This window comes from Pangasianodon hypophthalmus, chromosome 15 (assembly GCF_027358585.1).
Source record: "Pangasianodon hypophthalmus isolate fPanHyp1 chromosome 15, fPanHyp1.pri, whole genome shotgun sequence".
In the NCBI taxonomy this organism is placed as follows: domain Eukaryota; kingdom Metazoa; phylum Chordata; class Actinopteri; order Siluriformes; family Pangasiidae; genus Pangasianodon; species Pangasianodon hypophthalmus.
Genome location: NC_069724.1, coordinates 7,453,808 through 7,480,216, shown reverse-complemented (window position 1 = coordinate 7,480,216; position 26,409 = coordinate 7,453,808). Strand labels below are relative to the sequence as shown.

At 39.4% G+C, this 26,409-nt stretch overlaps 1 protein-coding gene across 5 annotated transcripts in view; it reads right to left on the bottom strand.

The window, feature by feature from the left end:
- The window catches only part of cnksr2b (connector enhancer of kinase suppressor of Ras 2b), a 47,163-nt gene that overhangs the window by 6,740 nt on the left and 14,014 nt on the right, over positions 1 to 26,409 (bottom strand). The window contains exons 3-20 of one of the 5 annotated variants that reach the window (XM_026938903.3): positions 23,123 to 23,325; positions 18,330 to 18,435; positions 17,222 to 17,263; positions 15,889 to 16,008; positions 14,689 to 14,748; positions 12,860 to 12,928; positions 12,503 to 12,649; positions 11,439 to 11,572; positions 10,793 to 10,980; positions 9,268 to 9,357; positions 8,498 to 8,703; positions 7,869 to 7,917; positions 7,576 to 7,751; positions 6,985 to 7,058; positions 6,811 to 6,882; positions 6,279 to 6,346; positions 5,041 to 5,132; positions 2,888 to 3,392 (exon numbers count right to left, since the gene is read on the bottom strand). In XM_026938903.3, the coding sequence (XP_026794704.3) occupies positions 2,888 to 3,392; positions 5,041 to 5,132; positions 6,279 to 6,346; positions 6,811 to 6,882; positions 6,985 to 7,058; positions 7,576 to 7,751; positions 7,869 to 7,917; positions 8,498 to 8,703; positions 9,268 to 9,357; positions 10,793 to 10,980; positions 11,439 to 11,572; positions 12,503 to 12,649; positions 12,860 to 12,928; positions 14,689 to 14,748; positions 15,889 to 16,008; positions 17,222 to 17,263; positions 18,330 to 18,435; positions 23,123 to 23,325 (2,401 nt within the window). The remainder of the gene's footprint in view (positions 1 to 2,887; positions 3,393 to 5,040; positions 5,133 to 6,278; positions 6,347 to 6,810; positions 6,883 to 6,984; positions 7,059 to 7,575; positions 7,752 to 7,868; positions 7,918 to 8,497; positions 8,704 to 9,267; positions 9,358 to 10,792; positions 10,981 to 11,438; positions 11,573 to 12,502; positions 12,650 to 12,859; positions 12,929 to 14,688; positions 14,749 to 15,888; positions 16,009 to 17,221; positions 17,264 to 18,329; positions 18,436 to 23,122; positions 23,326 to 26,409) is intronic. The other 4 variants (XM_053240135.1, XM_026938904.3, XM_026938905.3 and 1 more) reach the window with 4 other exon arrangements.

The window sequence follows — 26,409 nt, the reverse complement described above, 5'->3', positions numbered from 1 at the left end:
GTTCATCTGCTTCATACTTTGCACAATCCAGTGAACATATAAGCAAAAAAAATGGCTTAGGGGTGTGCAGGGCTGAAAACGTACTCAGTTTAGTGAGAGAAAAATGTAAACAAATCTTTGGCAAGTGCACGTAGAAATCGCAAAAATCACCCAACCATGAAGAACATGGAGCTGATGCTAAATAAATGATTACATAATTATACTAATGTATGTATGATTTTACCTTAGGTTTGCTCCGTTTCTGAGCTGTGTACTGCCAATGTTGTTACAAGATTCTCTTTTATTCTCAGTTATATCATCCATCATCAGAGCCAGACATGTGTCATTATAATGCTAACACATTCTAAATAAGATGCCTGGCGCAGAGTTGGGTGGTGCGTGGTTGTTGAGCACTGAAGGCTCTTGCAAATAACAGGTAACAGGTTCTTATTTATTTTTTTAATCTTATGCAGGTGTAAGGGATTTTTTAGGGGTATTATAGGCAGGGCGCAAGTGCAGGTTCTCAGTATGATATTTATTTGACTGATTCCAAAAATCCTAATCAATGTCTGTAGCAGTGGTGAAAATACAGATGGACAGGCTTAACAGTGGCCATAAACAGAAAATGGGGAAACAGGCAAAGGTCAAACTTAGGAAGTACAAAGATATACAGAGCTCAGAAAACAAGACTTAATGACTTAACACTAAAAAGTGCAATAAGACTTTCTGACAAAAATAAAGAAACATATATATACACACACACACACACTCACCATCCACTTTATTAGGAACACCTGTACAACTGCACATTCATGCAGTTATCTAATCAGCCAATCATGTGGCAGTAGTGCAATGTAAAAAATCATGGCGATACAGGTCAAGAGCTTCTGTTATTGTTCACATCAAAGATCAGAATGGGGAAAAATGTGATCTCAGTGACTTTTGGTACCAGATGGGCTGGTTTGAGTATTTCAGAAACTGCTGATCTCCTGGGATTTCCACACACAACAGTCTCTAGAGTTTACTCTGTGTGGAGGATCTGCAGGCTGAAACATCTTGTTGATGAGAGAGATCAGAGGAGAATGACCAGACTGGTCTGAGCTGACAGGAAGTCTATAGTAAATCAAATAAGCACTCTTTACAACTGTGGTGAGCAGATAAGCATCTCAGAATGCACAACACATCTGACCTTGAGGGGAATGGGGTACAACAGCAGAAGACCACATCAGGTTTCACTCCTGTCAGCCAAGAACAAGAATCTGAGGGTATCATTGGCACAGACTTACTGAAACTAGACAGTTTCGGTGAACAGTCAGTTCAAAAAGTTGATGTGTTGCAAGCAGGAAAAATGGGCAAGCATAAAGATCTGAATGACTTTGACAAGGGCCAAATTGTGATGGCTAGACAACTGGGTCAGAGCAGGTCTTGTGGGGTGTTCCTGGTATGCAGTGGTTAGTACCTACAAAAAGTGGTCCAAGGAAGGACAACTGGTGAACCGGTGACAGGGTCATGGGCGCCTGAGGCTCATTGATGCGCATGGTGAGCGAAGGTTAGCTCGTCTGGTACGATCCCACAGAAGAGCTACGGTAGCACGAGTTGCTGAAAAAGTTAATGCTGGCTATGATAGAAAGGTGTCAGAACACATAGTGCATCGCAGCTTGCTGCATATGGGGCTGTGTAGCCGTAGACTGGTCAGAGTGTCCATGCTGACCCCTGTCCACTGCCAAAAATGCCTACAATAGGCATGTGAGCATCAGAACTGGACTATGGAGCAATGGAAGAAGGTATTCTGGTCTGATGAATCACATTTTCTTTTACATCATGTGGATGGCTGGGTACATGTATGTCACTTACCTGGGGAAGAGATGGCACCAGGATGCACTATGGGAAGAAGGCAAGCTGGCTGAGGCAGTGTGGGTCCTGGCATTCATGTGGATGTTACTTTGACATGTACCACCTACCTAAACACTGTTGCAGATCAAATATATCGCCCTTCATGGCAACGATATTCCTTAATGGCAGGATACTGCAACCTGCCACACTGCAAAAATTGTTCAGGAATGGTTTGAGGTACATGACAAAGTGTTCAAGGTGTTGACTTGGCCTCCAGCTTCCCCAGATCTCAATCCGATCGAGCATCTGTGGGATGTGCTGGACAAACAAGTCCAATCCATGGAGGCCCCACCTCACAACTTACAGAACTTAAAGGATCTGCTGCTTACATCAAATACCACAGCACACCTTCAGAGGTCTCATGGAGTCCATGCCTCATTGGGTCAGAGCTGTTTTGGCAGCCAAAAAGGGACCTACACAATATTAGGCAGGTGGCGGCTGATCGGTCTACACACACACACACACACACACACACACATATATATATATATATATATATATATATATATATATATATATATATATATATATATACAAAATAATCAAGAACTAACAAAAAACAGGTGGACACAATCAAATATATAACCAAACACAAGACAGGGGTGGGTACAGGACTACAACAAAAACAAAAATGTAAGCACACTGGGGCCTGTCACCATGGGAACCACAAATCAAAGGGGCAATCTGTGAATCTAAAATACAGTTAAGTGTTTTAGAGCATGTATTTCAAAAGCCAATCATCTTCTGATTGATAAAAACCAAAGTCCCTCGACTCAAATATCACTTGGAAATATGTCAAATTGCTGGAATATTATGCATTTGCATTTGAATATCTCATGTCATTAAAATATTGACTTTCAAAGACATACAGTTGAAGGCAAAATGAAGACAAACCAGGACTGAACAAAAATAGACCAATAACAACGCCTTTCTAGCAGCCAGTTTAAGTCGGGCCAGACTGGACCACTAATGTGCTCACTGAGATTCTTCCCTCCTTCGCATTTCAGATTATTACCTGCATCTCTGATGTACGCTTGGCCCAGTTGGTGCTGCAGGACATCTCTGTGTTCAGGTGCCCCTGCTGTGGCTGCCAGGATGGCATGCAGGCCACTGTCACGTGGCAGCGTAAAGCTGCGGTGTTTTACTTCCCTTCCTATCCGGGCTGTGGGAGGTAGTTGGCCAGGTGTCAGTGGGGTATGGCGCTCGGGCACTTGGCATCGCTGAGGTGGCAGTGTGGCCTGGCGCCGAAGTTCCACAGGGATAGCGCCATTGGGCTCCAGGAACACGGCATCCTCCAGAGGCAGAGACTGCAAGAAGTGTAGACCTGAACTGGTAAGTGGCGTCTCAATCAGGTCCTGCCATGAGCGCCTCTGACTGGACGACTTGCGTGCGGGAGAGCTGGAGCCACTCATACTGGCACAATGGGGCTCGGGTTGAAAATCCTCATGGGGAGACCGGGGCTGCACAGTCTCTGTGGATGGAGGCCGAATGTGTTTGGGCTCAGGATAGGGGCTCACCTGCTGCAGGATGACAAGTGAAAAGGGAAATTCTCAGTGTAGGTATGCTGAACACTTTGATTTGACACGTTTTAAAGAAGACTACCGAGGTAATGTTAGCACTATAACTTGCTGGCTAGTTAGCCGTTAGTATTTGGGCTCACTAGTCTGACTAGAATTTGCCATTTAGTCAGATTTTAGCATTGGAGTTTTAAATTGCATCGTCATTGTTTTAGCAATTTAGATAGCCATGACAAAATATACCATAACAGCCTATTTTTAATTACTAACATTACATAAGTTAGCAATATGTCTGCCTCAACACATGAATAAACTGTGTTGTGCTTGGTAGACCATATAGGTGATGTTTATTTTGGCTAATAATAACCTTTCAGTGTAATTGCTGCCTATTTTAATTTTATAATGTAATAGTTAGTGACCACCAAGCTAGCTAGATATTTCACTATTTATGCTTAGCCACTTCAGTGTAACACTAGCCAGATACACTAGCTAATACCTTGTTTTATAATGATATTAGCAAGCTAGCTATTTATAGTAATGGGAAAAAGAAAGTTCCCTTCTTCAATTCTATGTTTATATTTATCAGGGCCTAAATAACAATTGTGTAGTCCTCACCGACTTCTATATACTAACAAATAACCTCAGGTGACAACAAAAAAACACAATAGATTTTAATATGTAGTCATTTATTTTCCCAAAAAGTAAACTAACATTCAGAAATCAGGTGGGAAAAATAAGTACACATTGGTTTACTTTTTGGGAAAAAATGACTACATATTGAAATCTGTTTTTGTGAGGTTATTTGTTTGTTTATAGAAGATGGTGAGGACCACACAATTGTTATTTAGGCCCTAACAAATAAAAACACAGAATTGAAGGAAAGTGTACTTTCTTTTTTGCATGACTGTATATTTAGTTATGACAGTTTCTCACTTTAATGCTACAGTTTTTAGTAATTAAAACATTTTCCATTTAAAAACGTTCAGACTATTTGAGTGCTGGGCTAATTTGAGACCCTTTTTTCTTGTACTTTGACATTTTAATCCTACTGAGAGAAAGTGGTTGAAATGGGATGATGAAAAGGAAATAAAGGACACCAGCAGCCATTAAAAGAAATGTAGCCTGCCTCTGTGGTGCCTCAGAGCTGTCACTAGCTATTAGTCTTTGAATTTGAAATGGGAACACAGCGCTCACACACACACACACACACACACACACACACACACACAGAGCTCTCCTGCATGGTATTATAAGTTGTCTGTTTTGTGTTTCTCTCAATAAGATTAACAGGGTCTGGTACCACAGGATCTCATTTAAAAAGTTCTTTTTGCCTCAAAATCTATAGGCACCAAGCCGGTCTCCAGAGCTTCAATAATTAATAAGTACTTCAACTGCCTTCCTCTTTTTCTTTCACACTTTATTTTTCATCTTTCATTTCTCCTCTTCTCCCTTCACCATTGTATCTTCCCTTCCCATCTGTTCACATATTTCTGCACTACCTTAATGTCTGAAACCTTCAGCTTTGTGCAACAAGCTCTTTAGTGTAGAGAACATGAATAAAAAAAATAAATGGGGCCCTTGCTTTTCAACGTTAGAAAAAAATCAGGTTTGGATGATGGTATTCCTCACTGAGGCAGGTTGTGTGACATACTAAGGCAGGGTAGGTGTCGTAGGGTGGTGGGGGGCTGTTCTGTTTAGAAGACAAGTTCTCAACATCCTCATGGTCGCTCTCACTCCAGTAGTCTGAGAGAGGACAAGAGACAGAAGAGAAAACAAAAAATATATAAGCATTAAATTACCCATGTCAATCCACCATGCCAATTAGCAGACAGTAGCACAGACCATTATTACAACACTGCAGAGGTGGGTAGTGAACCTGTACTTGGTTACACTGACCTAACTCCTTAACTCTTCTGTTCAGGAGGCAAAAGAGGGTGATTTCCTGTTTTTGATTTTTTTATTTTTTTTTTACTAATTCAATTGAAGTCTTACTGTCCCAAAATTTAAGTACTGCACGGTAGTGACTACTCACTTAAATAAAAGGACAGGCATGTACCAAAATAGATCATGGTTTAAAAAGGTTTAATGTTATTAAATACATGAAATAAACTACAATACACCTGTTGTTCTACCAGCTGTATTTCATTGTTGCATTATTGTTGTATTTTACTGTTGATTTGTTGGAACAAATTTGTTGGATTTTTTGATATTTCGCCTGTGATGTCCCAAATACTTAGCCATCTAGAAACAAGACATGTCTGTTTAGTTATTGTGCACTCCACAACAAAGAGATAGAGAAAGCTCAAATTTCATGTACGGATAGACAATTTATTTCTTTTAAAGATACCATGCAGCTTTTGTTGATATTGTCGCTATTTTCTTTATACAAAAGCTAATTTTGCTTATAATAGTCAGACTGTAGATGCCAGTGTCTATACCACTAGGGGGCTGAACAAACAGGCTACAATCTCAGCTATAATTCAGTTATACATTTTGAAGCATATTATTTAGTAACGACTACAAATTATGCTGTAACTATGCAGAAACTAATAGAAAACTATACTGGAAGTAATAAAAAACACCTACTAACTATATTTAATACCTTATTTTATGATTATATTTATGAGCTAGTTATTTATAGTTATAGTCTTCATGTCAATACTACATAACTTTAATATAGAGTTTTATTAATTAACACATTTTTCTCAGTTCATTGTACTCTGGTGCGTAAGTAACATATCTTTTCTAATAGAAAATTGAGAATGTTTCAAACACTCAATATACTCAAGACATCATAAGAAGTTTACATCTATTTATACACTGTTTAGTCAAGACCACATAGATCAGAGTAAGTGACATGATCAGTGAAGTGTAAAGGCATCCTCTCACCGTGATCCTGCCGAATCCTCTCCTGCTCTGAGTGAGCTGCTGCTGCCATGTTTAATCGACTCAGCCATCTGTGTAGCGACAGAAAAAAACCCGCAGTCACCTGCAAAGCTGCTAAATGCTACCAAAATGTCGCATTATGAAACCACTGATGTGCAGTTATATTGAGTGGGATTTGTACTACACATACACACACACACACATGCACAAACCATTATTTCCACAAAAACAAAATAATACAGAATAGCAATTAAATAAGACAGGCATAAGGAATAAGGGTAAACCAGTTTTTAGATAGAAGAATCATAAAAAGCACTATTGTTAACTGTAAAATATAAACATGTGATGTGCCCAAAGTGCTTAATTTGAGTGATAATGTGATTTTGGCCTTTTCCAATTAGATTAGATCTAGATTGTTCCAATTAAATAAAGTCATTTCTATTTCTACTGACTCTACAAAAAATAAGCTACTTTAATGCTGTTATCACTTTAAGCCTTTTTAAGAAAAGCATGATGGTTTCAAGTGATCTCTTACCTGTTCATGTCATCCACATTATCTGCTGCAAAGTAGAAACTCTTGATCTTAGGATGACATGCCTTAAAAGCACTTTAATACAAAAGAGAAACAAAAATCAGCACCATCCTTGAGATGCCACTGTTAGCATAATTATGATTATTAGTCCAAAGATAACATAAAAAAATTACATACAATTTCTTGCGGCATTCATTTGCTTGGTCAATTTTGAACTCAGGGAGACTGACGAAGCCTTCGGCTTTCTCATCCTGCAAAAACACAAACAGTGACTACTTCGCTGAGATCCAAGTACACATTCATAGGAGGCAAAGGAGTGAGTGTTAACTCATAATTATTATTATTATTATTATTATTATTATTATTATTGTGAACAGGATCTGTCTGCAGATTGCTGACCACAATAGGTGTGTCTTTGGGTTCATAGAAATGAATGGAAATGAATGCAGTTGTATTGGCATACATGGAAGTGTTCATGTAGAAAGAAGGCCACTGATAATTATGTACACACATATATATATTTTTTTTACAAAGTCTGTAAAAATGAGCTAATCTGAGGATTTCTGTGAATATTCTGGTTCTGGTAAATCTCATTAAAACCAAAATGTCATAAAACTTTTGTTCGCCTACTCAGAAACATTTAAAGTCCACATTTCAGTTAATATGTAGGCTCGTCCTTCCGTACCACTCAAAGACACGCCTCTGCAGTAAGCAAACAGACCCTCCTAATTATCATCAAAGACTTTTATTTTCTACTCAAAACATCACCTCCTCGTTGATGTACCAGTACAGGCAGGTGTCTTTCAGCACCACCCAGTACTTCTTCCACTTTTGAGAAAAATAGCTCTTGGCATCCTTCTTCTTCCAGAGCCAGCCTGCGCAGTCTCCCTGTCCCAGGTCTTTACAGGAAATCCTGCGCTTACTGATGGAAGATAGTGAGCCAGCTACAAAGAGACAGAAGAGAAAAATGAAACTGTTTCTAAAGGTAAAAGAGTGGGATGAGCAATTACAATAAGCTCATACTTTAAACTGGGAAAAGAGGGGAACACTCAGAATCTCACCTCTCAACTTCTTCTTCGACTTCGACAGCACTGAAGACTGATCAAATGTCTGCAAAAAAAATAATGCAGCCGTTACTCAAATGAGTATATGCTCAAAGCAATAATTCATGAAAAATCTAATTGTGACAATTTCACCCAAAAGCTTTTCATAAATATATGCCCAAATTTTCCAAGAATCACTTTAAACAGCATTTGTTATGCTATGTAATGCCAGCTGGTTTGGTTTACACTTTTAAACTTCGGGCGGCGGGGCATAGGAGGCAGAATCATACTAAATTGCACTAATTAAAAAAAAAAGAAAAAAAAAAGGGTTATCGTTGCCCAAGATGGCTGACCCATAACGTTACAGCTATATTCTAAGTCTTACTGTGTCCAAAACTACATTGCCAAGCCTGTGTTACATCATAGAAGAACACAATGTGGTTTGAGGCAGATATGCATTTATGGAAAAAACTGGGTGAGACAGATTCCATTACTTTTTAGACAGATTAGTCTAATTTTTGGATTAGTCTAATTTTTAAAATTAAAGAATCGAATGCGGAACTCCAAACATGTTCTTCTATGTTTGATATAAGGAGGAAACTGTGTAAGTTTAACCTTCTGCAGTCACAGCCCCATGTGCCACTCACGTGATAGATGGAGGAGGTGTCTGAGGTGGGCGTGGTTACTGAGTCCTGTCTCAGCATTTCCATCTGCAGGGCTGGAACCAAGGCATAATGGGCAGGGCTACTCCCTTTCTCATTCTTCCTCCTGCTCCTCCTGCTGCTGCTGCGTCCTATCGCATACTCCTCAGGACCCGCCTTATCCTCTCCCACATAACGAAGCATGGAGTTCTCTGTGTGCACAGTGATGTGACAATTAATTATCGTGAATTAGTGCATTGCGTAGAAACACCACTGCCATGGCCACTCCAATTAATCTGCATGCCTCATCAGATAGCCACTGGTGATTGATACATGTAGTCATTGTGTACTGGTGTCCAAAAATGATGACATACACCTGGCTTATGAATAAAGATGCATACATTCTGCAACTGTGACTAAATAGACTGAATTCTCTCTGCACTTACTCACTTTGCCATTCAGCTATTCTCAGCCAATCAAATACCAGCATCTTGCCAGGAGTTTCCATGGCAATGGGGTAGCACAAAATTCAGAATTCTTCAGACAAAGAGAATTACACACATGCAGAGAAACAGCGAGGCACACTGAGGAAAACGGGAGAGGGCAGGGAGGGAGGATCGACACAGCAAAAACCACAAATTACAAAGCATGATGAGAAGAAGTAAGAGGGTCAGAGGGAACTGGGAGGAAATCCGAATCATTACTTATATGTTAGGATTAAAAAAAACACCCGCTACCCTCCTACTGCTTCTGTCTCTCCCTCCTCCCTCACCCACCTCTCCTGAGCTCTTTCTTCATCTTGGCTGGGTCTTCATAGTCGCCCACCCAGTTATACTCCACCGGCATAGAGATGGGCCTCAGCCTGCCTGGCTCACACATACCGACGAAGTGTGTCAGAATCACACAATGCTAAACACTACACTGCACCTCACACAGCACAGAACAGCACCCATTTGCCTAATAAAGACTAAGTCTATAAAAGGATCAGGACTAGATATTTTCTGGAGAACTGTGGCCCAAAAAGATTCAATTAGGGTCAGTTTAAATGGCAAAAAAACAGATATAATCCAATTTTCCAATCCAATTCAAGTCAAATTTTTATATGGTTTCAAATCCAATTCAATCCAAATTCCATACATGCAACTATAAAGCTCTTTCTTTTTTCCTTTTTGGTCATTCAGTATGCTGTGTTCTTGAAGTAAGAATTTCATGACAGAACAACAACATGGACAAAAACCAGCATGAAAAACAGGGCTGAGTTTCCCAAAAGCACTGGAACACAAAGCCCACAATTAAATGGTAGCATAAGCATCACTTTGAACACTTTCTCCCAAGTAACACTGTTATTTATTTGTTCGTGTGTTTGTTTTTGTTACCCTATTTACTTCCATTTTAGTGATTAGCAGTGTGATGAGCAAATGTGACTATAGTCCAAGCAAATAAATCCAATTAATCATCAGTAATCTGAAACCACTTTCACACCTATTACTCTTTTGCTCTTTTTACTCTTTTACTGGTTTGCTGGGTCTGAATAAGAACAAAATTGGTACTTTGGTTTTATTTGGTTTGTTTGGTTTGGTTGCAAACCTGCACAAAATTAAACAAATCAAAAAGCAAATAAAACGGGGGGTGTGTCTGAGGGTGTGTAGGGTTGAAAACAAACTCTTTAAATCTTCGGTCAGAAATATGGCGATAGATGAATATAGAAACATTTTCCAAGTGCATATAGAAATCACAAAAATCACCCAAGCACAGAGAACAGGGATGATTAAATAATTCTATAAATAACTTGTTGAAAACATTTTGTGTATTGCATCCAGTGTATATTTTTCTCTTTTTGTGTGTCAGTCCAAATATTCAGAACGCATCACATTTCTGCAACGCTATAACACTGTCCTTTGGCTGAGTTTGCAGCTCGCATCTATAAAAAATATTACACCCTAAAATAGACGTAGTGTTTGGTTCCAGTCCTGCAGTTGGGTTGATTCAGTATCAAATCACTTTTTCACTGAAATTTGAAATGCTACAGTTCACTTGGATCTGTATGGAGAACACCTCGCTCAGACTTTCTTGGACTAGTTATTTTGGTCCGCGCACCAATGCGATCACAGTGTTCTGACCTGCCAAAAACAACCACACCAAGTGGGAAAATGCACCAGGGTTCAAATCTAAAGAACTAAATGCTGCATGTGTAAAAGCACCCTCAGAGCTTTGCCGTAGTGAGGTTTGTTATGGAAACCCTTGTGTCAACCTCAAACCATATCAATCTGGATTGAGGCAACAGAAGATCAAAGCACGTACCATAAGTCATAGTGCCGTCCCTGCGCACAGGAGGAGGCCCCCGGTTTGGGTCATACTCATAGCAGTAGAGAACTGCGTCTTCATCCATCATGGGAAAGCGCCGCCGGCACTCCTGGTCTAGAAAAGAGTTTGGCGACTCAGAGCGCTTAGCCACCTCATGCTGGGAAGTGTCACTGGCTGTGCCCTCTCTGCAAGAAAAAATAAAGTGTTTAGTGTTTCTCTTTCCTGAGGGTAAATTTCAGACAAAGTGTATAATGAGTGAATATGCACTTATGTGCTACACTGTGTTTATGGTTTGTCTATTGGCGTGGATATACAGTAAAGATCTTGCAAACATTCAGTGCATAGGAATTGTATTAATGTACATTAATAGTAAATCCTAGACATGATACCTAAAATGTAGAGGCAAAATAAGGAGCTAGTTTATGATGGGCAAAAATTAAACAGTATACAGATCATATGAATGCAGATAATGTTCTGTTAATACAGACATCATTGAGACAGTATGACTTTATTCAAATGTACATAAATAAGATAATGTTCTCATATGAATGGATCCCCCACCACCATTAGCCTTTGAATGTCCCTCCATATGTCCTTCCTTCTGCTGGATACGAGGTGTGTGTGTGTGTGTGTGTGTGAGTACCTGGGTGTGTACGGCTCATCCGGTGGTGGGGGGAAGTAGAGGTCCTGTAGGGCACAGCTGTCTCGTTTGGATGGTGTGCTGAGGGTGCTGGTGGGTGTGGCTGCACTGCTGCTGGGGCTCGAAGGGAAGATGGGCTGAAAGAAAGATGTTATCTTTTAATATAATTAATGTTTCCATGTTTATATTCATTTTACACATAATCCTCAGTGTAATTCATTCCTCCTGTTTAGTCCACTCCCAAAGTTTTTAGACAGAACATTATATCCATGTGACTATTATATATAAACATCCAACATTATATTAGGTTTTGCTCACTTTAAATTTGAAATGTGGATACTTATTTGATATTGGAAAAATTATATATATATTTATATATATACATACACACACACACACACACACACACACACATATGTATGTATATATGTATGTATGTATGTATTTTTTTTCTCTTCATTCAGACAAAGCCTCAGTGTCTCTGACTTCATCTGTTATTTTCTTCTCATGGTCTCATCTCAACTCATCATTACAGAAAATTACACTTCATTATGTTATCCTTCTGACATTAACTCTGATGACAGTGACATTTAATCTGATTTCCAACAGCCTTCTATAGCCAATTTTGTGTGATTAACTTTGAAAAGAAAAGAAAAAGAAATTGCGATCAATATTGCACACACAAGTACTGAGAACAGTTCATAAATTATTGAATTATTTGAGGTGTGTCTGCCGAACAAAGGTTTTTTTCTTTTTGTACAAGGCTGACAGGGTAATGTTTTTCTTTGCTCAAATAACAAAGACCACAAATGCATTTTCCTTTGAACCATAATACAGACAAGACATGCGGAAGTAACAAAGAAAGAGAGATCAGAGTAAAGGAAGTAAAGTACAGGCAGGAGGAGGAAGAGAAGGAGGAGGAGAAATTTGCCATGCGCTCCAGTTGGTTAGAGCCCTCAGGGTGGAGAGACAGCTTTTAATACAGCAGGCTGGACCACTGTGAATCATCAATTTGTACATGCCACTTAAACAAAACTCCCATCCACAGACACAGAACCCAAAAGTACCTGCAGGGCCAGGGGCTTCCATCTCATGTTCTTCAGTAAGGCAGGAGTGGAAGTGAGAGTGCTCTGAGGACGTTTCTTCAGTGTTAAGGAGACTCCGGCAGGGTCACTACGTAAAGAGTTCACTAAATTCTTTAACTGCCAGCCCACCTACACAACCACAAAAATACACACTGTTTTAAACCTGAATGCCCTTGACATTCAAGATACAAAGTCATTGCAATATATCAGTGATATATCATATATACCAGTGATATATCATCATATATCATATATCATGTTGTGTATTGCACTGGAAACCCACAGAGTGAACACAATGGATGCTGAAATTAAAATGCGAATAATGGACACAACACGCACCACTGTCTGATGATTGACTTGAATGACTTCATCACCAGCGTGGATTTTCTTACAGCGGTCTGCTGGAGACTGAGACAGATAGAGAGACAGAATAAGTAAGAGGGAAAGAAAGAGAAAAAGTGAAGGGACATAAAGGGATATTATATAAAGGAATATTATTCATGGCTTTGCATGATTAAAATACAGCTAGCTACAGAGCCCCAGTGAGGCCACAAAAATGTGTACCTTGTATGCCCAATTTACTTATTTAATTACTTACTTAATTACTTACTTATTTACAATTTATTACATGGCCATGAGATGCAAAATTATTTAGATGAAATCAAAATGGATGCAATGTATTGTTTTCATTGTCCTGATGTGAGTTCTTCAATTACCAAAATTGCACCCAGGTTTCACTTAATCTACTCTGCCTACAATTTATTTGAAGCTCACTAATATGCCAGGGGATGCAAAGGATCTCTAAATGTATCCAGAATGCACCCCTATGCCAAAGTAGACTTTAATTAAAGAATTTCTATTTATAACAAAGGTGAATTACGCCTACCTAAAGAAAACTGTAATTGTGGCTACGTGGTTATCTTATCCATTAATGCCATGAATTACTAAATGTTTGTGGGTCTAGAGAATTACGTCTCTCATGAGCAAACATGAGCAAAATAACACATCCTGTGTCTGCGTTAATGAATATGCAGTTTTGAGCATTTCTAGCTTAACGTGCAAGAAACATGGCAGAGTCAATGCAAAATGATTAATTCTGCAATTCAATTAACCAAGTCTAAATGTGACTTCAGAAACAGTAATTGCATGCACAAATACATACGACTGAAGGGCAGGTATTAACTTTGCGAAAGCCCTACTTAAGGTTATGAGGTTTAAAAGAAATAATGACAGTAAAATAATCAGAGATTTTCCTAAAAATATGACCTCTGTAGTAATGTAGATTTCATGTTAGACACTCCCCACATATTCACACCTCTGAAGCTGAACAGCATTTAAACAGAGCCTTTGAAAAGAGCCTTTTCATTCACAAATACCTTATAAACATGCACACTTAAGTCTGCACTCTTTTTTTTTAGGTCCATACTGTATTTTGAACACTTTTTCAGCATGCCTCGTTGCCTTAAATATACTTGGGTTTTAATTTCAGTTCACTGTTCCTGGATCCTCTTTGAGATCCAAACTATCGAGAACCATTAGCACAAGCAAACATCCCATCTACATATTGTTTCCTCCTCCTACTTTGTATGTGATGCCATTCACACAATTCTTTATAATTCATCTGTAACATACCCACTAACAGGGCAAACAATTTATTCCCCTGCACATACAAATTAGTACATTTTATTTGGTATCTCTGTAAATTAGGACCTAAAGGTATAGCTTTTAAAGTGTTTCTAGGTCTGTAATAATCATAGAATTTTATAGGTACTTTAAAGAAACTGCAATTTGCAATATTGCCTGAGTTTATTAGTAAAAGGTTTCGGTCTGCATTTTTCCAGCCCAAAATTAGCTCTAGCTCTGTCCCCAGCTGAAGTACAGCTCCACAACTCTGCCCTGTTTCTTTAAAAGGCAACCAATGAGACATATAGTTTGAACAGAGGGTAGGGTTGTTTGGGAAAGGGGAAGGCATGTCATTGTTTTCACTGCATCTGTGATTTGCCATGCACTCAAAGGAAACCTCAAAAATGACAAACTGCTCCTCTAAATCTTTCTAAAGCACAGCACAGATTAGTCACAACATGAGCATAATTTCATTAATTCAGGTTGAAATACCTAACCTGTCTGGCAGGTTTGTAATTACTGAAGTATTAAAAATGGCCGCTCACCCCCTCTGTGGTCCCTGTGATGACATGTAGGCCATCATACGTCGACTTGATGTACATGCCCTAGGGGAAGGGCACAAACACTTTACAGCTGATGCTTGAAAATACTTGTCACACACAGAGAATAGACACATCTGCACATGCACACTTTAATAGACTTTGACACACAAGCTTCAGAATGGGGAGAGGGAGAAGAATGAAACATTGTGTGTGAGAGAGAAGGTTTATTTTTATCTGCCTTTGCTCTGCCTCCATTCAGCACGGACAGAAACTGCTGCAGTGTGCGTCTCTGTGTTTGCGTGTATGTGAGTATATATGTGCATGTGTGGGCGAGAGCATTACTGCTCTAAGGTACCCTAAGCCTCTGCGTGCAGCATACATCCAGGCCCTCTGAATAGGCGCGTGTATCTCTGCTTCCAGACATTAGGGCTGCCAACATTTCAATATAATATGATTTAGAGCTATTTGATGCAATAAAATATAGTGAAATTATATAAAAATTCTTACTTGTTATAATGTACAGTATATCATTCATTCATTTTCAGGAAAAGCTTCATTCTGTTCAGGGTTGTGGTAGATCCTGGCCTATCACAGGAACACAACAATTGTGAAAATGGAGGAGTGGCCACAAGGGGCATGCCTCCTTCACTGGGACTGACAGAGCTCACGCCTCCTCAATGGGAGTAACAGACACAGATTGCGCTCCTCCTTCATTGGAACTGATGGGTACTACGGCCACGCCTCTTTCACTGGGACTAACATGCAGAAAGGCTACAATTCCTAAACTAAGACTGAAAGACACATAGGCCACGACTCCTTCACTAAGACTGAGACACACAGGCCACGCCTCCTTCACTAAGACTGAAAGACACATAGGCCATGCCTCCTTCACTATGACAGAGACACATAGGCCATGCCTTCTTCATTGGGACTGACAGGTATAAATAACAGGCTTCTCCATATGACTGACAGGCACAGGGATCTCGCTTCCTAAACTGGGACTAACAGGTAGTGTAAAGCATGAACAGGGAGAAACGAACAGTAATATAATGTACATTAGTTTAAAAAAGAGCTGCACGTGTGTATCAGAGATGCCCAGACTGATTTTATATAGTTCCTTTACCTTACTACATGGTGAAGTTCATAACATGAGAGAGAAACGCAGATTACAGAGCACAGAATAGAGAATGTCCAGACACCCACCAGCCCCTCTGTTGATTTGATGTTGTCCAGTTGCACCACCTCCAGGTGAGCAGCCTGGGACACCATGGGGTCTGAGGAGAGTGTGATAATATGGTCACATACATCAGACAGCATCTTACACTAAAGAGAGAGAGAAAAGAGACAGAAAGAGGGATTGAAGATGAGGGAAAGGCATAGTGTAAGAGACTTTGTCATAATCTTAAAAGCTTCTTATAGTCTTACAGCTTATAGTTGATTTGGGGGCAAAAATCAAGCCCCAATTACTAGTTTTTCTAAGATTTTGCACAGTCTTAACAGTTTTTATAATATAAAATATAACCTATCAAACCTATATAAAATATAATAATAATAATAATAATAATAATAATAATGATAATAATAAAACCTTTATAAAATACAACCGTAAATATATAACCTTAATATAACCTTTTATATATTTAATTATAATTTCCAATTATATCCAATTATTTTGCTTAATTATTAATAAATTATAACCTACAAGTACATTCCCCTAATTTAAGGTACAAATGATGTGTGTCCAGTGAAGTTGTACCTTAATAGCCTGGTTTAGCAGCTTTGTTTTCCTGAGTTTTCAAACCTGAGTTTCCTGTTTTCCTGAGTTTTTTAACAATTCAACCACTGCTTACAAATGCACAAATACAAAGGAAGAAAATTCAACCTTAAGTAATAAATATAAATAAAATGCAACTGAAGTAACACAAATTAAATATCAGAATTATAATCTGTGAATTTTCAAGTATGAGAAATTTAAATTATATTATTATATGAACATAATAATATATACGTCAAATAATAGTCATTTGCTTGTAATATAGGGTTCAGCTGAACAACCAAGCAGTTTATCTCTTTCTCTCCCTCTGCCATGATCCAGAGCCCCTGCTGTGCTGCAATATGCTGAGCTTTTGACTGCATGGTCACTGTGACGCCCCTCAACACCATCTGTGCTGAGGATAAGAGATTCTGTGTGATCGCAGCATCATCACGAGACAGACTGCCTGCATTACATCATTACATCTCTTTTCAGGCAACCACAGACTTGTCCTCATACCATCACCTATTCCTCCATCTCCCTCTTTTACTTTGTCCCTCTGTCCCTTCGTGGCTGAATACACGCTACAAAAACAAGAACATTCTTGGTGCAGCAGCTAAAGATTTCTTTCTATCTCTCTCAGAAGGCACGTGGTTCTGTCATGGTATTTATAGCAGGAGGGCAGTGGTGTCCTGACCGGTACTGCAGTGTGACACAGATGAGCTGCAGAGCTCTTAAATCACATGCACACACACAGACATACATACATACTTCTTCTCTTACCACATGCAGTATTTTATTCTCCGTTTCATACACTGTGTTGTCCTGAAAAAAAAGAAGGAAAGAATAAAAATTTGCATAATATCTATTAAAAAAAATCTCATTTTCGGCATAAAGTGATTGTAGTCAATCAGTCAAGATATGTTTGGGGCAGGTTCTGATGTTCTCTACTTTTGCACTGGCTAATATAGGTAGTAACGGAAGTCTATATCACAGATGTGTTGATGTGCGTGCAAAATCATACATTTTCTGGAGAAGTTCTAATGCATCTGTAACCATAAGTAGAACTGCCTATGCTCCTGTAGCCAACAGGAAATGCTAATTATTTAGTAGTGAAAGCAAGTGAGGAAGGCCAGTACGAGTGCTGGTGCTGGTCCTGTAGCCAAATCACCTCTGAGGTGCCGGCAATGCTTGAGTTCCCTCTCTCACTCAGACAGATGAGTGTAGTGTGAGTGAGTCAGCCCTCCCACACTATGCCTGCTCTTATTCCTCTCTGTCTCCCTTGCTCATTTCCTCCTCTTCTCACCTCATCTTCTCTCTTCCTTGCACCACTCTGAGGTGTCAGCTCTGTACGGCCGCTCTCAAGCATGTAGGTGGTGGCGACTGCTTTCTAAGAGGAACTCCGCTGTCCAGCTTTAGAACGTTTTTATGACTAATAGGCGACATATTTGGAGCGTTGCTTAGCCACAGCCTTGCAGAAATTAGGACTATTATATAACATATATTTACGCAACATACATGTCAGTGAGCTTTTAAAATACTAGACAGACATCTCCCTCACACACACACGTGCGCGCGTGCAAACACACACACACCATTATGGCCTAATTCTAAAATGCAAAGTTCTGGGACATCAGTTTCTCTTTCCTCCCACAGGAACTGGGCTGTCATCATGCCCCACGCTGCAGATACACTATTTCAGTCCAGAGCACAGAGCTGTAAGTGAGAAAGAACATCTCTGTCCTTCTTCTTCAGAATCCTCTGGCCTCAAATAATCACCCCACTCTCAAGCCTGTGCCCTTAAAAATCTTTGGACTTAAAATACTTTGCCAAGTCAGTAAAAATAGCAGATTGAGAAAGCTGAGAAAGCTGTAGCTCGGGTGTTGCATACCTGTTGCACTATTGTGGTTAGTTCTAGACAAAGCTGGATCACGTTGTTCCTGGTCAGGGAATAATCAGCCACTGCGGCAAAAGGAGACCTGAGGAAGACGTGACACCTGGAATTAACCAGTAGATCACTTTTACCCACAGCCTCGTTAAAAGGAAATTACACTGAAACATTCCTGTCATGGTTTATGTATGCTTGCAGGTTAACTGTTAACATTTTTAACCCTTAAATGCATTGCTTCTCTAACATTTGCACACACATAAAAAAAAAGATTTACAAATTTCCATAATAGTGTAAAACCTTTTTTTTGACAATAGCCAAATAATCAGCAGTGGCTTGTGACTATATATTTTGGTGGGAAAGAACATTAATAATGACATAGCCTCAAACAAATTAAGTTGAGAGGATATCACACTTGACTTTGTGAATTTTTTGAGGAACCCTATAATAAGTAGCTGAGAGTCGGCATCATACGGTCATCCAGCATACAGTCTAGCAGCTCATTTTGAGCAGGTTTAGCTATTTGTTCAACTGTGTTCAATATGGCTGGTTTCCCCTCGCCATTGTAACAGTGTGTAAGGTGCACACAGAAGAGGTAATATCATTAACCAGGGTTGCCACGTTTAGCAGCCCAACTACATCTCAAAAACAGCACAAAAGACCTGCAACAAAGGCAAAGAATCCAGGCACTGGAAAAGACACATTTTATTTCTTTTTCTCAGCCTTTGCATGGGAAACATGTTCACTGTAGTGCACACACATTTCTGGTACTGACATTGTCTGTTCCATAATCTGGCTTTCCCTCTCCCAATCTTATATATCTTACAATAGAAATGGTTCTGTGCATCATAGACACACTGTCTACACTTACACTTTGCCTTTGTTTATAGATATTTTTTACATTTAATTTCTGATTATTTGCTATAAACCAGATCTTGGCAGCTGCAGATTATTTTTAAATAGCCCAATTTGGCAGACAACCTGGCAATGCTGTTATTAACTATGCTGTTGGCTGCTCCTCCCTGATTCCCGCCCCAGTGGGCCTTTATTAGGGCTTGCTGAAGTTCATATTTTTGACTACTTGGTGCAATAATAATGCTATGGAGGTAAGTGGGGCTGTGAGTATGCTACAGAATGATTGTGCAACATCTAGAATGGTGACAATTGAACATCGCCTTAAATTTGTCAAATAGCAAATTTTAAAAAATCAGTTTGTGGTCGCGGCTCTGCCCCACCAGCCCCTATGAACAAGCCACCACTGAATAAAATTTTTATAAGAAAAAACAAGGTTTTTAGGATTCCCATATTAGTAAACTGTTCAAAGGAAGATGTTGTGGAATACTAGTTGAAGAGAGAAATGAGATCATGGGACCATGAGATCATTGGTGACCCAAGATATGCATTTAAAGGTTGATATAACAACATATGGGGGATATTTAAAATTGTACTGTAGTGTTTTCCAATCTCTGGTTACAGCCTAGTGTATGTAGTGTATGTGGAATTTCTATGAAAAAGAATTCCAACAAAATTCACTGTACTGAGAAAAGATTAGAAAACTTGCTTTCTCAAAACTTATGTATAGCAAATGTCCAAGGACAGTTGCTGGAACAACTCGTATTATATATTCTCGTACACTATATGGCCAAAAATACATAGATGCCTGACTATAACACTGGCTTTTCCCCAAACTGTTACCACAAAGTTTGAAGCACACAATTATATAGAATGTCTTCATAAGCTTTAGCATTACCATTTCGTTTCACTGGAACTAAGAGGCCCAAACATGTTCCAGCATAACAAAGCCCCTGTGCACAAGACGAGCTCCATGAAGACATAGTTTGCCAAGGTTGGAGTTAAGAACTAGATTGGCCTGCACAGAGCCCTGACCTCAACCTCACTGAACACCTTTGGGATGAATTGGAATGCTGACTGCACCCCAGGCCTCCTCACCTCACATCAGTGCCTGATCTCTCTAATGCTCTTCCCACAGCCATGCTCCAAAATCTAGTGTAAAGCCTTCCCAGAAGAGTGGAGGTTATTATAACAGCAAAGAGGGATTAAATCTGGAATGGGGTGTTTAAAAAGCACAAATGGGTGTGATGGTCAGGTGTCCACAAACTTTTGGCCACATAGTGTATGTCAATAAACATTTATGTAAAATCTGTCGCAGTTGAGGATGTAGTTTAGCACAGATTTGCATTAGGCTAGAGGATTTCAGAACAATTCAGCGGTATAATGGCTGAAGCGACACAGTGGTGCCATATTTGCCTGATTATTATTGTTTTCTCTCCCTGCATTGAGCTGTGTGGGCTCACACACCTCCACTGAAAAGCTGAGCATAATATTTAAGCAAGCATTTCTTAACATGATACTTTGCTGCATAGAACTGAATTAAGTTTGCAAATGATTAACTATGCTTGATATGTGCCTGTGAACAGAATAAATGAATTTAATGTGAAATGCATTTCCAAAAACCTTCAGGAAAGCTGCTTTTACTGTATTGCCCCATTGTAGTTTTAGATAAAATTACATAAGAACAGCTTTTAGATTATATTTATATTATATGTTCTTTCCCAACTGTTTCATCTCAATTCATTGTTAGAATGCAATGATTGTAGTTTTGAATCTGCATTAAATAGTTGCATATTTTAAACATTTATTGATATAATTCATGAACTACGCTTCATCTTTCACTATGTTTTTCAAGTAAATAACATTTTCTGTTGTTTTCTCACTACATGGAAATATGTTGAAATTATTGCCTATAGTATTCGCAAATATACTACAGATGTGGTAAATAAAGACAAGGTGAAAAACACAGAGTATTTTTTAATGGCAAACAGTGAATTAATGAGGAAAAAAGAGAGAAGGACAAAATAAAGGCTGAAAGAAACAGCGTGAGCAGTTTTCTTGGTCCACTGCACATTTTTATTGAGGACAGGTCAGTAGAATAGAGCTCAGTGTGTGGCGGCAATTATACAAATCACAGCCATTACCGTAAGTGTCGTTTTGCCACAAGAAGAGCCCATTTTCACTGAGGACAAGTCAGTAGAAAACTATAATGGTACTATTTCAGAGGAAAAGCTCGAAACAGCACTATCCAGACATACGGACATAAAAACCTTGATCAAAACAAAGAGTAAATACTGAGGCTGTATGCACTGAATGGCCAATTTGTCAGGTTTATTATTACTGACTGTAACCCATCTGTCACTATGCACAAATTGACCACACCCTCTAACTGTCATACCCTCCCCCTTCCCTGATAATGTTGCGGTTCCCATGCCGACAATCGCCACTTATTTGTGTTGTCATTTCCTGTCTTGATCCTCAAAGTGTCATTGGTTAGTTTCCCTTTATGGTGCACCTAGTTCTTATTGCATCTGAATAATTTGAGCATTTAAACTTTGTTTGTTTGCGAAGTGATGAAGGGGGAAACGCACACAGCAGCCATTTGTAGGGTCATTCCAAAAAGTGATAAAAAACATATACTCCAAAGGGCCCTTCAAAATGGTTGTTTTCAAAGGAAACAACCAGTGGACACTTTCAGAGTTCTTACTATGAAGGGAAGAGCCTTTGGAGGCAGTAGGGTATAGTCATGATCACTTCAAAATGGACCACAGACTTTGTGTCCCCCTACGTATTTGGAAAGTCTTATTATATTGTTAAGTCCAAACCTTGTTCTTGTGTTTCTGGTATACCTGTGTGTTCTGGTTTTGACCTTTGCCTGTTTGTGCTGTTACCAGTTATGCATATGATAACCCCGTGTCCCTGTATTATGACCCCACTATGGGCAATCACCACGATTAATGGATGTGCATGACCAAGTTTTATGCACCTGTGTCTTGCCTCTACAGTACATATAATACTATACCCAGCTCATCAAAGAAAAGGGACCGCCATAGGACCACTGCTGACCAGATATTATTTGCATGGTGGACCATTCTCAGTAGAGCAGTGACAATGACATGGTATTTGATGTTGCAGTGGCAAAAGGGGGGTTTGTAAAATCATCAGTGTCACTACTGTGTTGAGAAACAGTCCACCAAAAGAATAAGTATCCGCTCAACTGTGGTCCTATTGTGTGGTCCCTTCCTGTTGGACTGGTTTAACTGGGGTTGACAAACTGTGCATAGCAACAGATGGAGTGCAGTCAGTAATCAACAACATAACCTATATGATAAGAAGATCTTATAAACTGGAAACTCTGTATATATAATGCTCATGACTGAAAAAATATTCATAATAACTGATAAACAATGAGCGAAACTCCTGTTGGCATCACCTCAGCAGTAAACAGTAGCTGAATGAGAATGAGATCCTGCCTGGCCAGCCATAATCAAGGGGCGCAAAGCAAGAAATTATCTGCTCTCTGGAATTATGGGGATGTGCATTTAGGCAGAAGAGCCAAGGGACTGGACTAACGAGGAGGTGTGTCTAACACTGAGAGCTCGAATGAGGGTGGTATTAGCATACACACACTAACACAAACAAAGCTCTAAGCTGATACGCGCGCTTGTTTCCAGGCCAACTCATCCAAACGCCTTTATGTAATAGCTTCAGTCTTTTGTTTTGCCTTTGTTTCTCAACTGATTGCACAACATATTACACTTTACATAATGAAAATTAACATGAGTGTATTTTCTCTTCCCAAAAGAGCCCATTAACCTGCTAAAAAAATTGCATTACTGGAGAAGCAACAGATAAAGAAGAAAATGATGACTGCTTTGATAACACATTGTACAGACATGATTATGAATAACTGTGCAAAAGTGTGGTGTTTGGGCAGAGCTGACCTGTCTAGCCAGGCCAGAAGACTTTTCGCAGCAGCGATCAGATCCACCACGGAGGTGAGGAAATCATTTGGGAGCTTGCGTGTGGCTCGGCCATCATAGTGGCCTCCTCGTCTGCGACCTGTTATGAAGTTCTGCAGGTTTTTAGCAGATGCGTTGAGCTTATGGGACAGAGTCTTCAGATTCTCAGTCTCCAGACCATAGTTCTGGCAATAGACACAAGGACCAGTAACAGAATCAGTGAAACGTTACATTTGAAAAGAGGCAGTAAAGGAATTGTTTGAAATAAAAATCAAACTCGCACAATTTTTCCCTTACTACCGATTTACTACAGTCAATCAACTAAGCTGTTGTTTGTCTTATGTTTGGTTGATTAGCTTTGCACTAAAGCAACAAGGTTAACATAGCTATTGTTAATATAAGAAGATCTGAAAATCTGCAAATGTCCAAAACACACTGCCAAGTCTGCATGATTTTACTGAAGAGCTTATGGAACATATGGGAAGGACAGGCAAAACAGATTTCCTTTAACTGTTAGCTAAATTAATAGCTACATTAACGTACGTGTCACACCGAAGTATATTGATAACCACCCATGTATACTTCATCCCATTTTTAACAATGTATTTTATTCATTAATCTTTTGTGAGAAAAAGGCATGCCTTGTTTCCAAAATAGAGGTGACATGAATGAAGCTTGGGGTCAGGAAGAGAGAGAGAGAGGGATGGGGACAGACAGACAAGAGCAGCAGTGACAAACTAATCAGGGAAAGAAACGGTAGAAAAATGATTAAGAATACCCTGTGGAGCATTCTGTCAAATTTCTCTGTAATGTGACTGAGTATGCTAGGAAACTATCTTTCAAAACAGCAGTGTCTTTCCCAAATTAGGGAACTAATGTTTTTAGTTGATTACAACAGCCACCTAATAATATTCCATCAGATTTGCCTTAGTTTCAGGTTTATTACATTCCAGTAATGAGGCCCTTTTCATTATAAAGCCCATATGATTTTTCTGGGAAGATTTTCTTTTAATATTGAAAGAGAAAGTTCATTTAAGAATGATGAAATAACATGCACAATGATTTCAGGCCAGTTTGCACAGAATAGTGCATCTTCTATTTGTATCACGTTAATGAACTTGACTTGACTCTTTGCATGAAAGTAAAAATCTCCTGTTCACACAAGCTGTCTAAAAAATCTGCAGGCCTATTTGTATCTGTTTAGAACACATTATCTGTTATTATATCAAAGTATTCATACTATGTTACATCCTTAAGATGTAGAAATGGCAGCACTGTCAGCATTGTGTGTGAATTCTGCCTTCACATTTCTACATCAGTTCATAATTGGTCTCAACTAAAGATGTGTGTTGTTGTTTTTTTTTTTTAATCCTGCTTGTGCAGGATTATTCTGGAGAGTGCTGTTGGTGAAGCAACAGACATGAGAAAGAACAACTGAGGTGATGCAAGTGATAAGAATGTAGTATGACACTAAAAATAAAATAGTCTTAGTCTTTGTTATTCATGTGACATATTTTTGTCTCACATCCATCCTTACAGAACTCCCCCACAACTCAGATTTGAAGGTTGTGAAAAATTATTCCTCTAGTCATGATATAACTGTATGTGGAGTCCAGAGCGAGCTTATAAAAAATGGAGAGGCTGACAGGAAGAGTATGATGCTGATGTGTTGAGACGTTGGGGTGCTCAGAAGGAAAGCTACCAAAAGCTTCCTTGAGGAAACTTTCACAGTGTGTTGTGCAAAAAGCTGTACATATCATGTCCCAGAAGCGTTGCGTAGATAAAACGGGTGATTAGCAACAGTGTCTGACTAACAGACTGTAGTACAAGAGTTACTCATGCAAAATTAACAGTCAAGCTAGATCACACAGGCACACAGATGGGTTTCTGCTGACGGATGCATGGGGAAGCCTGTAATAACTCCAGAGCTGCAGAGCAACAACACCGGAAGATCACAGGATCACTGTCATGTAGGGCTTACGGAAGGATTTCGCTAATGCATTGCTTCCATGATAGCTGCGAGCTTATCCCCTTACTCACCCCTCCCCCCGATGTACCCTGGCTGTCACTGTACTGTACATGTGCACGACACTCCACTCCCACAATGCTCAGCTGCACATGAAAGCCCCAGTAGGCATGTGAGACACTCAGTGCTGAGGGAAAAGAAATGAGTAATCATAATAGTACACAGTGCCATGCTGGACCAACTCGAAACAGCATTGCATAAAGGGATTTAGTACAGGGACCAGGCTAAAACACATGACTGATGAATGGGAGGCTAAACTGGCAGATCCACATTCTCATGTGGTTTTTATTCTCTATTCTCTTCAAACCCTAATCATTCACTAGCACACTGCTTTTTCTAGCAGTTTTTTTGTTGTTATTCTTCCCTTTCTCCTAGTCCTGTCGCCCTTCCATCTACCCTCCCACGCTCATGCTCTTTTCTTGTCAGTTGGTCTTTCATTTTCGTCCTTATTTCCAAGCTAGCACACAAGAGAATGGGAGAAGTGTGTGGGGCTACAGTAGTTAATAAGAGATGGGATTTAAACACCAGAAGACTTTTACTAATATTTGGCTAAGTTATCATATCCTGGCAAATATGATGCACAGAAGAAAAACTCCAGTCTCTGTTGCAGGGTCTTTATATGGGAAAATAACAAATAATGTGTGCTGCCTACATCCAACCAATCAGGACAGGGAGGCATCTGTAGTTGCCTGTCGATCCTTTGTCTTCTCGCAAACTATTTTTTTTTTCATTTTTTTTTCATTCTGGAGTTTTAACCACGGAAGTTGATGCACACATGGTTTAAGGCATGGCTTTGGAGGGGACAACAATTGTCAAGACAATTTTGGTCCGTGTTTTATTACAGTAATTCTTTTTCCCAGTGACTGAATGTTTTGCAGTGGGGCACAGAACATTAAAACTGTTTTTTTTCCTTCAGCTCCTGGCTTTTATATCATGCAAGACCCCCTGTATGGATGTTGCCAGCAGCCAATCAGCATTGTTAACATATCCTAGCATTTCCATTGCAGTGAGTCACATGGCATTTGCACCTCAGGTCACTGGCTCAAACTGTGCTCTTAGGAAGTTGTAAGCATACATACACATATTTATGTGTCAGTAAGTAAACCACAGAGAAATGAATACAGGCCAATGGTACCTACTCTCTCCAATTTCTAATACCTCCATGCAGTGACAGCTGCTTGTGTTATTAAATGGGAGGCTAAAATCTAATCTCTATCAATAGCTGGACAACCTGATACGACTG